Below are 16,942 nucleotides of genomic sequence, written 5' to 3'. Positions count from 1 at the left end.
TAACCGACTGAGCCACCCAGGCGCCCCAAAGTCCATTCGTTTGATACTAACAAATATTGCAGCCCTAACATTTTCAAGTATGTACTGTCTTTTGCCTCCACTCACAGTACTTTTCTTCAACACATAATTTTTACAAGATAAAGTTCATCAAATAAATTCTCCAGTTATAATTCTTTTTAATGTTTCACCATATTTTTATAGTACATACTTAGAGGCCATTTTGTTCCTTCCCCCCCATTTCATTATTATTATTTAAAAAAATTTTTTTTAATGTTTTATTCATTTTTGAGACAGAGAGAGAGAGAGAGAGACAGCATGAGAGGGGGATGGGCAGAGAGAGAAGGAGACACAGAACCAGAAGCAGGCTCCAGGCTCTGAGCTAGCTGTCAGCACGGAGCCTGATGCGGAGCTCGAACCACGAACCTGAGATCGGACCTGAGCCGAAGCTGGAGGCTTAACCGGAGGCTTAACTGACTGAGCCACCCAGGCACCCCTCATTATTATTATTTTATTTATTTATTTTTATTTATTTTATTTATTTTTGAGACAGAGACAGAGTGTGAGTGGGGGAGGGGCAGAGAGAGAAGGAGACACAGAACTTGAAGCAGGCTCCAGGCCCCAAGCTGTCAGCACAGAGCCCAATGTGGGGCTTGACCTCACAGATGGTGAAATCATGACCTGAGCTGAAATCAGGTGCTTAACTGACTGTGCCACCTAGGCACCCCTATTTTTTTTAAGTTAGCTCTGTACCCAATGTAGGGCTTGAATTTATGACCCTGAAATCAAGAATGGCATGCTCTACCAACTGAGCCAGCCAGGTGCCTCTCCATTTCATTCTTTTCTAATGCAGAATTCACACTTACCTAATTAAAAATAGGAGCTTCACCATAAGCTTAAAAACTCTAAAGCAAAGTTATAGAATTTAAAAATTAAATCTCTTATCCTATTTGAGCTTGCAATTATTGTTTAGTTTCCTTCTTGTTTAAAAGCCAGATTTCAATGTCTTCCTATTTGTAAGGTTTGTTTTCAATCATGATTTGCTAAGAGCTTCAAAATGAAATATGATTCATTAAATAAACTCATTAAATATTTCCAACTTAAACAATGGAAATCAAAACCTAAGGACCCATTTACAAAAAAAAATGTTCACAATCAGGACAACACAGGTTGATTTTCAAAGCTGTTGTTTAACACTTCAAACATTTCTAATATCTGCTCAATAGTGGGCAACAAAGAAAGTCCAGGCTTCTATGCTTGTTTTTGTTTTGTTTTGTTTTATTTTTATTTATTTTTTAAATTTATTTTTTATTAAAAATTTTTTTAACATATATTTATCTTTGAGAGAGAGACAGAGTGTGAGCAAGACACAGAATCTGAAGCAGGCTCCACGCTATGAACTGTCAGCGCAGAACCCGATGCGAGGCTCTAACTCACAAACTGAGAGATCATGACCTCAGCTGAAGTCGATGCTTAACAGACTGAGCCACCCAGGTGCCCCAATGCTTCTTTTTTTAATTAAAAAATTTTTTAATGTTTTTATTTTTGAGAGAGAGACACACAGAGCATGAGCAGGGGGCAGTCAGAGAGAGAAGGAGACACAGAATCAGAAGCAGGCTCCTGTGCTGACAGCTCAGAGCCTGACATGGGGCTCGAACCCATGAGCCATGAGATCATGACCTAAGCCGAAGTTGGCTGCCCAACCAACTGAACCACCCAGGCACCCCTTTAATTATTATTTAACATCAGCTGCTCATAGATGTTTTTTTCTTTTGTTTATAATGTGTATACATGTTTAAAAATTGATAAATTTTGTCAAAACTACAATGAGGAACCCCTTTATACCCATTAGAACAGCTATTCTTAAAAAAACGAGAGGGGTGCCGGAGTGGCTGGCTCGGTTGGTTGTGCAACCGACATTGGCTCAAGTCATGATACCATGGCTCATGAGTTTGAGCCCTGTGTTGGGCTCTGTGCTGGCAGCTCAGAGCTTGGAGCCTGCCTGCTTTGGCTCCTCCTGGACCCTCTCTCTCTCTGCTCCTCCCAACTCATGCTTTGTCTCTCTCTCTCAAAAATAAATAAACATTAAAAAAAATTTAAAAACTAGAAACAAATGTTGGTGAGGATATAAAGAAATTGGAACTCTTGTACATTGCTGGTGGAAATGTAAAATGGTGCAGTTTCTGTGGAAAACAGTATTGCAGATCCTTAAGCACAGAATGCCTGTATTATCCAGCAATTCCACTTCTGGATATATACACAAAAGAATTGAAAGAAGAGAATCAAACATATTTGTATACTAAGATTGACAGCAACATTATTCACAATAGCCCAAAAGTATAAATAACCTAAATATCTATTGAGGGATGAATGGATAAATAAAGCATATATACATACAGTGGAATATAATTTAGCTTAACAAGGAATGAAATTCTGGTACATGCTACAACATGGATGAACATTGAGGACTTTATGATAAATATTGTCTGACTCCACAAATGTATAGAGGCAGAAAGCAGAACAATGATTACCAGGGCCAAGGGGTAGGGAGCAATGAGAGTTATTATTTAACGGGTACAGAGTTTCAGTATGAGATGACAAAATTCTAGAGACGGGTAATGGTGATGATTACATAACACTATGAGTATACTTATTGTCACTGAACTGTACACTCTAAAAATGGCTAAAGTGATAAGTTTTTATGTTATATATATTTTACCACAATAAAAATGTTTTTAAAAATTTGATAAATTTTAACTATAGTATCTATTTTGACTGACACCTTGGACACAATTATATATGTATATCACAACCAAGATCCAAGTACACTGTGCTCCATAGGTTTTATAATTTAGTATGAACTTTTTTTTATCACAATATATAATCATGCAGATTTCTATAATACTGATATAAAACTGGTATCTGTGTACTGTTTTCAAAGTTTTCTGCTAATAGAGCTAGTATGTGAATAGCTGTCACTTTTTATATGGGTACAAGAAAACTTGAAACTAAAAATGAATGAAATTAATTTAAAAGAACTGTTCTAAATTAAAAATGGGGTGCCTGGATGTCTCAGTTGGTAGAGCATGCAACCCTTGATCTCAGGGTTGTGAATTCAAGCCCCATGTTGGGCATGAAGCCTACTTAAAAAAAATAAATGAAAACTAAATTTTCACAGAATAATGTGTAAACATACCTTCTGCAACTGTATATCTTTATTTTCTGGAACACTCGTCTTAAAGTAACTGGTAACTTTGGAGTAGACGATGTCCCTTCTTTAGAAACTTTGCTCCCAGTTTCACATGGTCCATGTTATCACTGGCCCCAGTGGTAGATGGTAACATAACAGCATTTTATGCTGGTTACCATCAATCTACTTGATAAACAAAAATATTTGGTTTTTAAATTAAGCATGCACTCCATTAAAAAAACATTTTTAATAAAAAATTAAAAAAGGGGTGCCTAGGTGGCTCAGTTGGTTAAGTGTCTGACCTCGGCTCAGGTCATGAGCTCACAGTTTGTGGGTTGGAGCCCCGTGTTGTGCTCTGTTTGACAGCTCAGAGCCTGAAACCGGTTTCAGATTCTGTCTTCCTCTTTCTCTGCCCCTCCCCCGCTCTTGCTCTTAAAAATTAATAAATGTTAAAAAAATTTTTTTTAAACATGCACTTTCATTTTATTAATTCTTGTTGCCCCAGTAGTTCATTCCAGAAGCCTTACAACACACTTCCTCACTGGGATCCTTGGTCTATGGATGCATCTGACTGTGATGCAGTTGTAGCTCTTAGAAGTCCCATCAAGTTCAGGTTTAGGTCTCAGGCAGTTACTTTAAGCAGAGGTCTTAAGTCTTAACCCTTTACTGCACAAGGCCATTGAGTTGGCTAAGGAACATTCCTGGGATAAGCACAAACTTCAGGGCAGTCCATGGCTTCAAGGCATGTTTCTGCTTCTGCTTTGGGCCCTGATGTTTTCCTCACTGTCTTATTAAATGTTAAGCTTAAAAAAAAAAGCTGTTTCTTCTCTGTGAAATGGGCATGATGGTGCTATCAATTCTATGGAGCTAATGTATGTAAAACACTTGGAATACTACCTGACAAGTAATTGGCATAACAGGGCAAGGTGGTATTCTTTTAACAGTAATTTCTATGTATTTTATTTTAGGAAGGCTTTTCAAATTTTGGAGTCCAGTACATTATTGGTATGGAGCATATTTATACATTTTACACTAACTATCACAAACAATTTTTGTTGTAAATGTGTTTCTTTGGGTCAGCAATTTACCACTGCACTGTATGTATGTAACTGAACCTTCCTGAAGCCGTATAAAGAACATTTATATATCTTAAAAAAATGGGGTATACATTTATAAATATACAAAAAATTTAAAAAATTTTTTGATGTTTATTTTATTTTTGTGTGAGAGAGAGACAGAGGACGAGCAGGGGAGGAGTAGAGAGAGAGGGAGACACAGAATCTGAAGCAGGCTCCAGGTTCTGAGCTGTCAGCACAGAGCCTGATGTGGGACTTGAACTCACTAACTGTGAGATCATGACCCAAGCTGAAGTCAGATGCTTAACTGACTGAGCCACCCAGGCACCCCATAAATACATAAATTTTTGTGTAAGCTCTGATTCAGCATTTTTAAGTGTAAAATCAGCAAAGGGATCTGGGTCACCAGTCTTTCCTTACTATAAAATACAGCACAAAATTGCTTAATTTTAAATGTCATAAGAAATTTCATTTTTATTGGTTAAAAACATTGTTTAATGCATATATACATGAATGTACATTAAAATATTTGGATAGCTAAAATATACTTTGTGTGTGTGACCTCATATGCTTGATATAAAAGTTTGTAAGTTCAAAGCAGTATATACTTGCTACTAATTACCAAGATTTTGATCTTGCTGTACTTTTCATCAGAATTTCTGGGACACTTCCCAACTAAACCTATTAAGATTCTAGAAAAACAAAAGATGACAACAGTAGACTAAATAAAAGTAATATGGCAAGCAAACCAGTGCATATTTAAGTTACAAAGTTTTTTTAAACAATTCTTAAAAATTGAGCATACTGAACCATATTTTAAATACATATATTAAATGTATAAAACATTTTTTTCTCCTTTTACTCTTTCCTGCACCCCCCCGATCCTGGTGAAATGGATGGCGTGTGTGTGTGGTACAAAGTGCTCTGAACACAGGCTATGTAGAAGATTTGGTTTGCCATATTTCCTCTGAGTAAAGCAATGTGGATAGAAACATGTGGACAGTTGCATTTATATGCAACTTTGTGGAGCTTCCTATATATGAATATATTCTTTTTATAATTTTTAAATAACTTTTCCTGGCCAAAAAAATGAATCATGCTCATTATAGAAAGTTAGGAGATAAAGTATGGAAAATAAAATAAAGATACTATAATCCTACCACATAGAGGTAACTACTAGCAATAATCTGGTGTCTTTATATCCTGTCTTTTTCCTAAGCATACAAAAATATAAACATACATGTAACAATATTATTGTATTATTTAAGGAATTTGACATCCTGCTTTTTCACTGGATAAGATGGTCTTGAATCACTTACCTTTCCCTTTGTATGTTCTTCGTAAGAATTTATTATTTTAATGGCCAATAAAAACTTTCACTGAATGGATATACCATATATGTAAAATATATGGATATACCATAGTATAAAATAAAAACTTTATAGCTTTTAAAGTTTTAATACATTTTTATTTCACATAAAACTTTAAAAGCTATAGAATTATAAATATACATATCATATTTTTAACAACTCACACTTCCCAGCATGCAGTTCAAATAGTACATGGTCTCTTTATATTTTCTTAACTCCTCAAAGGCTGAGAAAAGCCAACAAGTAAGAGTCTGCACAAGGATACCACACTCTAAACATTTCAGGTCATATTTCAAGGGTCCATTTGAAAGTGGTAAGAATCTATACCATCACACATGGATAACTGAAGGTCTGTTTGTAAAGTCCACATGCTTAACTCCTACAAGCTGTAAAACAGAGTTGATGGGTTTGTGATCCAACCTATTTCTATCACGGTGTATAAAATGGATGTTGTTACCTAGAAGGGAATAAGAATAAAAGGCAGAGGTTGGCATATAGTATTATTCATTAGATTCATTGCTTATTAGAATAAAGGAAGCAAAAGCAACTTTTAATTAATCCTAAGGGAAAACTTAATTGCCTGGAGTTCATAATATTCTCTATATAATGCCATAATAGTTTTTAATTAAGGTAATAAAGGATGACAAGAATTATGGTTAAATAAGAGTAATACTTAATGTTTTATGAGATCCAAGGGGAAAGATTCTTAAATTATAATGTGTTATGTTTTATTAGATGTAATTAAATAAAATGTCCTATCAAACAGACAGGAACAATACAGAACTAACATAGGTCTATCAAGCTGGAAAATCATGTGTTTCTTAAATGTAATAATGGAATAAATCACTTGATTAAAAAAAAAAACTCACTCCCAAACACTGATTTAATAGGCTATCTGCATTATAACCAGAGACTGAAAGAGGCTGAAAAGCAGGGAATGGAGACAATTAAGGCCTCCACAATCCTTTTATCTGCTCAAATAAACCCATAATTTATAGGTCTAGGGTCTTTTTACTTTGATTCTTAGACTCAAAGCCAGAATTTCAACTTAAAACATTAGATTAACTTTTTTATTTTCAACCTACAGCTGAAATTGTGTAATCCTTGTGTGTATGTTTTTTCTTTTCAAATTTTTATTTAAATTCTAGTTAGTTAACATATAGTACAATATTGGCTTCAGGAGTAGAATTCAGCGATTCATCACTTACACACAACACCCAGTGCTCATCACAAGTGCCCTCCTCAATGCCCATCACCCAACTAGCCCATCCCCCTCACCTTCCTCCATCAACCTTCATGATTAGTTGATTATAAGAGGCATGTTCTCTGCATTGTACTTAACTGTTGTCTATGGTATCACTGTCAACTTAATATTGTGAATTGGCTTATTATCAAATAAGGCAAAATGAAATACTGGGTTAACTGTGATAGTAGATTTGCATAAATAAGTATACCCAGTTCTTTCCTTAGAGAAGCTACATTTCTTCCAGCAGAAAGTATCAAAATATTCTCCTTATTAGGTACATTATAGTGAAGAACGCCATGTACTCATCACTCTTACACAGCTGAACATGTGGTCACATGATGCTGAGACACTGCTCAAAACAGGTCGGAGAATGGAAACAAGCTATTCAAAACTATGGCTCAATGTCAATCAGGGATAGTCTATAGGGCTCATTCTCATAAAACAGAGCTTCTCTTCTATCTGGTATAACTGGTGTAAATTCACAAGAGAGGGAAAGAGATTGACAGCTTTTAGCTAGCTAGAGTACTCCAATTGCAGAAAGCCAAAAAACCGTATGGTTCGGTCAAAAGCCTCCTTCTAAAGACTTTTAGACATCTGGAATTTATTAAAGTAAATATTAATTTTATAACTCTTAGAAGCTATGCTCACTATTGTGGACAACATTTTTTAATTTTTAAAAAAATTTTTTAAATGTTTTATTTATTTTTGATACAGAAGAGACAGAGCATGAGAGGGGGAGGGCCAGAGAGAGAGGGAGACACAGAATCTGAAACAGGCTCCAGGCTCTGAGCTAGCTGTCAGCACAGAGCCTGACGCGGGGCTCGAACCCACGAACGTGAGATCTGACCTGAGCTGAAGTCGGAGGCTTAACCAACTGAGCCACCCAGGCGCCCCTTAAATTTTTTTAATGTTTTATTTATTTTTGATACAGAGAGAGACAGAGCATGAGAGGGGGAGGGGCAGAGAGAGAAAGAGACACAGAACAGGAAGCAGGCTCCAGGCTCTGAGCTACCCATCAGCACAGAGCCTGATGCAGGGCTCAAACCCACGAACGTGAGATCTGACCTGAGCCGAAGTTGGAGGCTTAACTGACTGAGCCACCCAGGCGCCCTAATTGTGGACAATTTTAAAGAGGAAGAAGAACCAAGAAAAATGTATTTAGTGCCTGTTCCTGACTACAATACTCGAACATGGTAGAGATCCAACAGTCAACCGTATAGCAGTGTGGAGCCAAAGAAATTTCAGGTGGTCCAAACTGATCAATAAAGCTATTAAAACTATGTGGCTTCTAGTAATTGTTACTAAATGAGCTGACTTGCCTTCTGACACTAAGTGAGTCTTCTAGCCTTGTTAGATATAAGTAACTGGATTGATTCTTCCATTGACCCACCACTTCCCAAAAAGAAGGGCTTGATGATTTTATTTTCTCCTATGTGGAAATGTTCACTTCCATGAACTTATTTTATTTTTATTTATTTTTAATTAAAAATTTTTGTTTAGGGGCGCCTGGGTGGCTCAGTTGGTTAAGCCTCTGACTTCCGCTCAGGTCAGATCTCATGTTCGTGGGTTCGAGCCCGGCGTCTGACAGCTCAGAGCCTGGAGCCTGCTTCCAGTTCTGTGTCTCCTTCTCCTTCTGCCCCTCCCCCTCTCATGCTCTGTCTCTCTCTGTCTCAAAAATAAATAAAACATTAAAAAAAAAAATCTTAAAAAAAAAAAGAATTTCAAAAAAAATTTTTTTGTTTAATGTTTTATTTATTTTTGAGAGACACAGAGACAGCATGAGCAAGGGAGGGTCAGAGAGAGTGGGAGACATAGAATTCGAAGACAGGCTCCAGGATCTGAGCTAGCTGTCAGCACAGAGCCTAACATGGGGCTCAAACACATGAACTGTGAGATCATGACCTGAGCCGAAGATGGACGCTTAACTGACTGGGCCACCTAGGTGCCCCTATTTTTACTTATTTTTTGAGAGAGAGAATGCATAAACTGGGAGAGGGGCTGGGGGGGGTGTTGGTGGAGGGGAACAGAGAGAGAGAGAGAGAGAGAGAGAGAGAGAGAGAGAGAGAGAGAATCTTAAACAGGCTCCACACTCAGCAAGTAGCCCAATGCAGCGCTCAGTACCACAATCCTAGGACAATGACCTGAGCCAAAATCAAGCAAGAGTCAGATGTTCACCTGTCTGGACCACCTAGGTGCCCCTCCATGAACTTTTTTTTTTTTTGAAAGACAGACAGAGACAGCGGGAACAGGGGAGGGTCAGAGAGAGAGGGAGACACAGAATCTGAAGCAGGCTCCAGCCTCTGAGCTGTCAGCACAGAGCCTGACACAGGGCTCGAACCCACGAACCGTGAGATCATGACCTGAGCCCAAGGCAGACGCTTAACCAACTGAGCCACCCAGGCGCCCCCCTCCATGAACTTTTTAAAACAGTTTTATAGCCATATACAATTCATCAAACCACCACTGACTTTCCTATCTCCAATACCTGTAATCACTCAGGCACATTACATCCAATAAACAACACAAAATACACAGAAGCCTTTAAAAACAAAAGATGCCCTCTGCCCTCTACAAGCAGAAAGGTGCCTACTACAATGTCAAATTGCCATTTTTACATGGCATCTATTTTATGAAGAAACTGGGTAGCCTCTTAACTTCTAAAAGCTACAAGAAGCATATTGCTGGCTCTGCACTATGATGCTTACCTGGACCTAAGACGAGGGTTCCGCCTTGCTGAGCAGGGTCTCCTTGAAAATCAAAAAGAGGGCCAGTCACTGCCCTCCACAGGCTCCGAATGCTTCCCGAGAGTATATTTGATTTTACATGGGGGCTCTTTCCTGAAATATTAGGAATTATCTTTAGATATTATCATTTTATATTCAGTTAGATATCAGAAGATAATGGTTACTTCTGCAAAACATTCACTCTCTCTCTTTTTGAAGTATAGTTAACTCAGAATGTACATTAGTTTGGGGTATATAACAGCAATTCCACAGCTCTGTAGTCGGGCTGTGCTCACCACAAGTGTAGCTGCCATCCGTCATCATCCAACACTACTGGATGATGATATATTGACAGTATTCCCTATGTTGTACCTTTCACTTCCATGACTTCTTAATTCTATAGCTGGAAGCCTGTACCTCCCAGTCCCCTTCACCCATTTTTGCCCATCCTCCCAAAAAACATTCTCTGTCATGTGTGTTACTTTACTTTCAACTTGCCTTTTTTTCTTCCTTCAAGGAAAGGCTTTTCAGCCTTTCATTATTGACAGTTTAGACCTCTGTCCTGTGCAACATAGCGTGTTCAGCAGCATTACTGCCCTATGCACCCACTAGATGCCATAGCACCACTCACCAAGTTGTGACACCCAAAAATGTCTCCACACAGTGCCAAATGTCCCCTGGTTGAAAACTACTACGTTAAAGGAAGAAGTCATCATTACCTGCCACAGAAAAATGTCAGCTACAGACTTCTCAAACTGGTAGTGCTTTCCCTTTTTTCTTTCAAGATTTTATTTTTAAGCAATCTCCACACCCAACACAGAGTTCCAACTCATAACCCCGAGATCAAAAGTTGCATGCACTACTGACTGAGCTGGCCAGGCGCCCCAGCGCTTTTCCTTCTAATACCCCATTTATCCTCTGTTCAGTCTCTCACCTACAATAAGTAACTATAGTCCTTTTCAAGAGACACTGTGGCACAGACTATTATATGTGGCTCAAAACCCATTTCCTCTTTCTGGGCCCACAGCTGAACTTCCTGGCAGTTTCAAATGGCCATGTGACTATGTTCTAACCCCTGAGTAAAATTATTGGGGCCATTTCCAGGCTATCTCCTTAAAACCTCCCAAAAGTGACTCTCCATGTTCCCTTTACATTCTTTGAAGCCTTGCATTGAAAATGACAAGAGCCACAAGATGGAAGGGAGGGGCCTGGGTCCTTCCTATTGTGTTCCTGCTGGTACTGCTGCTTGGAGGAGAGGCATTTCAAAAGATACACCCATCCTGAAATTAACAGAAAAAGAACTAACCTTCTACTTTGTCATGCTACTGAGACTTTGGGAGTTCTCTAGAACAATAGGTACCCCAGCCACCTCTCCATCTCTCCTTCGCTGTCAGTTGTTCAGCCTCCTTTCCCACTTCGATTCCCACTGAATAAAGGGACTCAGTCTCTTTACCTTTCTTGTAACTTCATGGACCTTATTTTTCTCCTATCCCTGCCTTTCATGTTTTGCTTTTGGTTTTTTTATTTACACTGCCTTTGACCTGCCTGAATTTCTAGTATTTCCAAATACCTATTATTTCCCTTTCTCTCTCTGACCCTTCTATTTGCTTCATGTTTCCATGATAATGGACATTCATGTTCCCAAAAAACAAATACAGGCTCATTAGCTTAGAGGCATGAGTAAGAGACTAAAGTTTACTGTTTTCTAGGTTCTCTATCTAAAATAAATATTCAGAAATATAAACTATTTCTTCATGCCCAGAGAAGGGGTTATTTAATATTTCTGAAGTTTTAGAAATTAAATTGGAAGGAGATTCCTGACCTAGAATTCAACAGTCTTTGCTTCAAATACAATCTAATTTTGCTCATTTGAATTTAGTTCTTATGTATAAAACTCCTGTTTTTCAGTTTTCTACAAACCCATTATTCTCTGGCATATAAATGCTTTATTTTCTTATTTTGTATTTATAAAATGCCCATTAATTTAAAATTATAATTTTATTTCTTAGTGTCTTAATTTCCAAGTAGGACTATTCTGGGATTTATATGCTTGTTCAAAGAGGAACTTTTAAAAGATGATTTTATGAGAAAATAATATTTTCTGGTTGGAAATACAGTACTTTAACACAGGTCAGAAGACTTTAAAAGATTTAAATATACCTTCTCTAATAATTTTAAGCATATGTTTTGTTTCAAATTCATCTGTTTTTTTTGCAATTCTGTATTTTTATTGTGCGAATGGTGAGGTGTTACTAAGATGAAGCTCACAGTTTAGATCTAAAGTGCTAAATGATAAACAGAACTTACACACACTTGGACTATCATAACACAGAAAAACTCTACCAATAAGTAAGACTCACAATCTATACATTGCAATTTCCTATACCAAGGAGAAAAAGGAAAGAGCAAACTCTGTTTATGATAGCTCATATTAGTTTTAATAAAATTTAGGTTGCTTTCTTTAAAAACATCAGTAAAGTGATCATGTCAACTCAATGTCATAAGTAGCTCCCAGCCCATTCCCCTCCTCTCCATCTTCACTTCCTGCCTGACACTTCTTTCTAGTCTATTACTACAACCTATTACAACTGTATTAGTGGCTCTGGTTTGTTAAGTTCTGATTACTCATCCACACCAGACACATGACTATCACTTCTCTACCTAAAATGCTCGTAGGACACCTCCACTGCCTCCAGAACAAAGCCAAATTCCTTGGCAGGTCATCCCAGACTCAGTCTGAATTGGCCACCACCTGTCCCTGGGCTCACACCAATTCCCCACTGGCTCCTGACTCTAGCCTGATGCAGGACCTGCACTTCTCCAAGAGTTACAGTTTTTTATGTGCATGTGCCTTTGCATGTGCTACTTTCTGTCAGCAGCACCATTCCCAGACTCATTTCACCCAGCTCACTCCTTTAAGAGTAGGCTTATGGGGTGCCTGGGTGGCTCAGTCAGTTAAGCACCTGACTTCAGCTCAGGTCATGACCTTGCCATTCACAAACTGCAGCCCCACATCTGGTTCTGTGATGACAGCTCAGAGCCTGGAGCCTGCTTTGGATTTTGTGTCTCCCTCTCTCTCTGCCCCTTCCCCACTTGTGCTCTGTCTCTCTCTCTCTCTCTCAAAAATAAATAAGCATTGGGGCACTTGGGTGGCTCAGTCAGTTGAGCATCCAACTTTGGCTCAGGTCATGATCTCACAGTTTGTGGGCTCAAACCCCACGTTGGGCTCTGTGCTAACAGCTCAGAGCCTGGAGCCTGTCTTCGGATTCTGGGTCTCCCTCACTCAGCCCCTCCCCACCCTGTACTCTCTCTCTCTCTCAAAAATAAATATTTAAAAAAAATTAAAAAGCATTAAAAATTTAAAAAAATTAAAAGACTGGGCTTAGGACACCTCCTCTGAGAAGCCTTCTCAGATTCTTCTCTCCCCTTATATTTCTGGCAATGGTATTCTCCTTACATGTTCTCCATCACAAGCCCTTAAATTGTAATCAGCTGTTTGCTTCTGTTTCCTAGAGTAGAGTATGAGTTTCAGAATGGCAGGGGCTGTTTATCACGATTCTCCTGGAAGCATCTAACAAAGTGGGGATTACTGACAAGAGCTCAACAATATTTTTTGAGAATGAATGACTGGAGTTTGAGTTCTCTCATTTGTCTTTTTTTTAAATTTTAAAGATGTTTTTTATTTATTTTTGAGAGAGAAAGACAGAGACCGAGCAGGGGAGGGGCAGAGAGAGAGGGAGACACAGAATCCAGAGCAGGCTCCAGGCTCTGAGCTGTCAGCACAGAGCCCAACGTGGGACCTGAACTCACAAACCAGGAGATCATGACCTGAGAAAAAGTCAGATGCTTAACTGACTGAGCCACTCAGGAGCCCCATCTCATCTGGCATTTTAGAAGCCATATTCTTTCTATCTAAAACACACAGGACCAGTTCACCCAAAGCTGATGAGTCTCTATTAATTATAAAGAATTGTGCTAAGGGCAAGGAATTTGGACCACATAACAATGAATAAAACTTCAAATTCTTCAAATAACCATAGTATCTGCACACCTTAAGCACTATTAGAGTAGATAATAAAGTACAAGGTGGTATTAAAGTATGGTTAGAGAAGCAGTAACCTCTGCTTTAGTTGGGCTTCAAATGAAAACTAAGATTTCATCAATGAACATAGAGGATTAAAAGTTATGGTGTTGAGGTAGGAAAATACATAAACTCAAGCAATATTATTTTTTCATTGAATTAAAAAAATAAAATGGGGGTGCCTGGGTGGCTCAGGCGGTTAAGCATTCAGCTTCGGCTCAGGTCAGATCTCACGGTTTGTGGGCTCAGGCCCCGCGTCGGGCTCTGTGCTGACAGCTAGCTCAGAGCCTGGAGCCTGTTTCGGATTCTGTGTCTCCCTCTCTCTCTGACCCTCCCCTGCTCCAGCTGTCTCTCTCTGTCTCTCAAAAATAAAATAAAAAGCAATAAAAAAAATTTAGAATTCCTTATTAAAAAAAATAAAAATAAAATGTACTCACTGTTAGGGGTGTCTGGGTGACTCAGTCAGTTAAGCATCCAACTCCTGATTTCAGATCAGGTCATGATCTCACAGTTGGTTCATGAGATCGAGCCCCACATTAGGTTCTGCCCTGATGGGACAGAGCCTGCTTGGGATTCTCTCTCTCTGCCCCTCGTCTGCTCACACACACATGCTATCTCTCTCTTAAAATAAACAAACATTTAAAAATGTACTTCCACTGTTAAAAAAGGACAAAGGCCACTTTTCTAATTTGGGGTAAGCATGGAAGGATCTTTAAAACCTTTTTCATTTTACACACACACACACACACACACTCTTGATCTTTATGAAAATGGTTTTTATTTCCACAAAAACAGAATCATACCAAAAACAGTGTTCTGCAACTTGCTTTCTTCACTCATTTAGTACCTCACAGCTTTCTATGTCATTACACCCAGGAAATGAACCCTTGAGAATCTGGGGTATCTGGCCCACTCAGTAGAATCATAAAAAGCAGCCTTATTTCAGAGTTTACCATTCTTTTCTCTATGCATACATACACAAATGTAAAACGCACCACTGGCATTTTCTGATGAGACCTGTCACGTCTTACCTGAAAGGGCAATTTCTTCGCCTCTTTTCATTCCCAAATTTTTATAAATTTCTCTCTCAGGATCAACATAGATTTCATGAGAATACCCAGTCAGTTTGCAGAAAGGCTAAAAAAGATATTTGGAATTTGTATTAGGAAAAATGAGAGAAAAGTAACGATAACCTGTTTTTATTTTAGAAATTTAGTCTACACTTAGTTGTTCAAATAAAATAATTTTTATGTCTGAAATTGATTTAATCTGTTGGTTTCACAATTTCTGATGATATATTTACCTCAATATGATGGTAAGATGACTGTCCAATCACTATAAGGGTGACATTTGCTTCCTTTAGTAGAAAAAAAGCACAGGTACATATTACCAGAAAGTTTTATAAAACTTCCCCTTATCCAACTCTTTTGTTCCATTCTAATACCACCTATAGGCTTCTAGAATGGAATAAATGCAAAATTGTGTGAATCAAAATAAAGAAATGTATGCTAAAATGTTCAGTTAATTCAGTTGGTCTTTTGCTAAGAAAGAACTTCAAATTAATATACCCAGTGATTCTCTATGCTCTCCCCAAAGGCATACATTAAAAAAGAATAAAAATAGGGGCGCCTGGGTGGCTCAGTCAGTTAAGCCTCTAACTTCAGCTGAGGTGATGATCTCACAGCTTGTAGGTTCAAGCCCTTCATCAGGCTTTGTGCTGACCGCCCAGAGCCTGGAGCCTGCTTCAGATTCTGTCTCTCCTCCCCGATTCGTGCTCTGTCTCTCTCTCAAAAATTAATAAACATTAAAAAAAGAGTAAAAATTATTATATAAATCATAGTTTTATTTTTTCACATCCCACTTACTAACACCTGAGGGAAACATCTTAATTTTATACAGGTTGCCCAATTCCTTCACTCAAAAACTCACCTGGGGACAAACGTTTATGTGCCTGACAAAAAGCGTGTATGTGGTTGTCACAGGAATGTGGAAGGCACATCCTAACAAATACAAATTTTCACCTTTAAATAAAGAATAAAATAGCAATAATTTCTAACATTTGTGCTTTTGGTTGTTATCATCCAACATTTGCAAATAAGTTAGTTAGTAACTAACAGCAGGCAGTACACAGAAAAGTAAAGCTGGACAGAAATAGATCTCTCACGTCTCTCTCCTTTTTGAAGGTGTGGAGAGATGTGCGGGAAGGTGATAATATGGGTTTATGAGAGTCTGTTCTGGAGATGTGTCATACTCTGTACTTCAACCCACCTCGCTTCTTAATAAATGACAGGTGACTTTCACAAGGTCGCCCTGAGGCAAGGCACACTGCTGCTCACTCTCAGGAAACTTACTTGTAAGAAGCTCTTGGGGATTTTGGCCAGATCTTCTACGTATTCTTTGCAGATGTAACACAGGAAATGCTGAAATCCCAACCCGGCAAAAAGAGCAAGTTAGCAACTATAAAAGACCAAGTACTTCGTTACTAGTGACGCCACTCGAGGTGGGTAGAAAAAGGTGTGAAGGACGCCCGAGGTGCATTAAAATTGAGCCGCACCCAGTCTCTTAGGCCTCATTTGCTGGTAAAATGGACCGGAGTGGGCTAGGCGGGCTGTTTCCCATTCCTATTAAAGGACGCGAGAAGGGCATTCGTATTCCGGAAGCCTCTGGAAGGGCCCGGCCCGGCGGTGCCACACTCTTGGGCCTTGGACCTTCAAAGGGACCCGATGTCCCCCCACCAGGGCTGCAGAAGCAATCTCCATCCCATCCTGCCGCAAGGTCTCTGCCCCGGCCGCCCCGCTGCCTGCGCTCACCCTCACGAAGACCACAATAGCCCGGCGCTCCCGAAACAGCGCGCCGAACGGCACCTGCCTCCCGGTGGCGTCCAGCACAGGCAGCTCGGCCACTCTTGAGGCCAGGGGCTGCCCGCGCTCGGGACCGCTCGGGACTGCGGCTGGGGCGGCGCGGCCGCTGACCTGCCGGGTGACCGGGGCGAGGGCGAGGTCGGCCATCGAGCCCAGATCTGCCCGGTCGGCTCGAGTTCGCGCCCACGGGGCTCAGGCCGATCGCACAGTCGGTGCCAGCCGTCTCGCGGCCGACCTTGGTGCTCCCCGCGGAGCAATCCGGGCGGGGCACCGGGCGCAAGGGCGGAGCGGGGCGAGACGCACGGGGCGGAGCTGCGTAGGGTCCCGGCCAGCGGGGACGACCCGAGCTCGTCGCGGCGGGGCGGGGCGCAATCTGGGCGGGGCGCAACCCGGGTAGG

At 39.8% G+C, this 16,942-nt stretch overlaps 1 protein-coding gene across 2 annotated transcripts; it reads right to left on the bottom strand.

The window, feature by feature from the left end:
- Positions 1-5,709: 5,709 nt before the first annotated feature.
- On the bottom strand, positions 5,710-16,844 carry PRXL2C (peroxiredoxin like 2C). Of its 2 annotated transcripts, XM_029920930.1 has the most exons (6): positions 16,494-16,841; positions 16,035-16,103; positions 14,987-15,040; positions 14,715-14,820; positions 9,585-9,716; positions 5,710-6,090 (listed from the first exon to the last, which is right to left on the bottom strand). In XM_029920930.1, exons 1-6 carry the CDS (start codon positions 16,689-16,691, stop codon positions 5,963-5,965), a joined length of 687 nt encoding a protein of 228 aa, XP_029776790.1. In that variant the 5' UTR covers positions 16,692-16,841; the 3' UTR covers positions 5,710-5,962. The 2 variants fall into 2 exon arrangements, with proteins under 2 accessions (XP_029776790.1, XP_029776791.1); XM_029920931.1 differs by lacking the exon at positions 14,987-15,040 and having other exon boundaries at positions 16,494-16,844.
- Positions 16,845-16,942: the final 98 nt, after the last annotated feature.

The sequence above is a fragment of the Suricata suricatta genome, chromosome 13, assembly GCF_006229205.1.
Source record: "Suricata suricatta isolate VVHF042 chromosome 13, meerkat_22Aug2017_6uvM2_HiC, whole genome shotgun sequence".
NCBI classification, from domain to species: domain Eukaryota; kingdom Metazoa; phylum Chordata; class Mammalia; order Carnivora; family Herpestidae; genus Suricata; species Suricata suricatta.
Note: the sequence above shows the minus strand (reverse complement) of the source record. Positions and strands in the feature narration are given on the sequence as shown.

Excerpts from the sequence above, each read along its gene's own strand:
- PRXL2C (XM_029920930.1), bottom strand. The coding sequence starts at position 16,691 with ATGGCCGACCTCGCCCTCGCCCCGGTCACCCGGCAGGTCAGCGGCCGC. Across the intron at positions 14,821-14,986 it reads CATCTTACCATCATATTGAG|CCTTTCTGCAAACTGACTGG; the intron begins GTAAATATATCA and ends TATCTTTTTTAG. Across the intron at positions 6,091-9,584 it reads AACCCTCGTCTTAGGTCCAG|GTAACAACATCCATTTTATA; the intron begins GTAAGCATCATA and ends ATTCCCTTCTAG.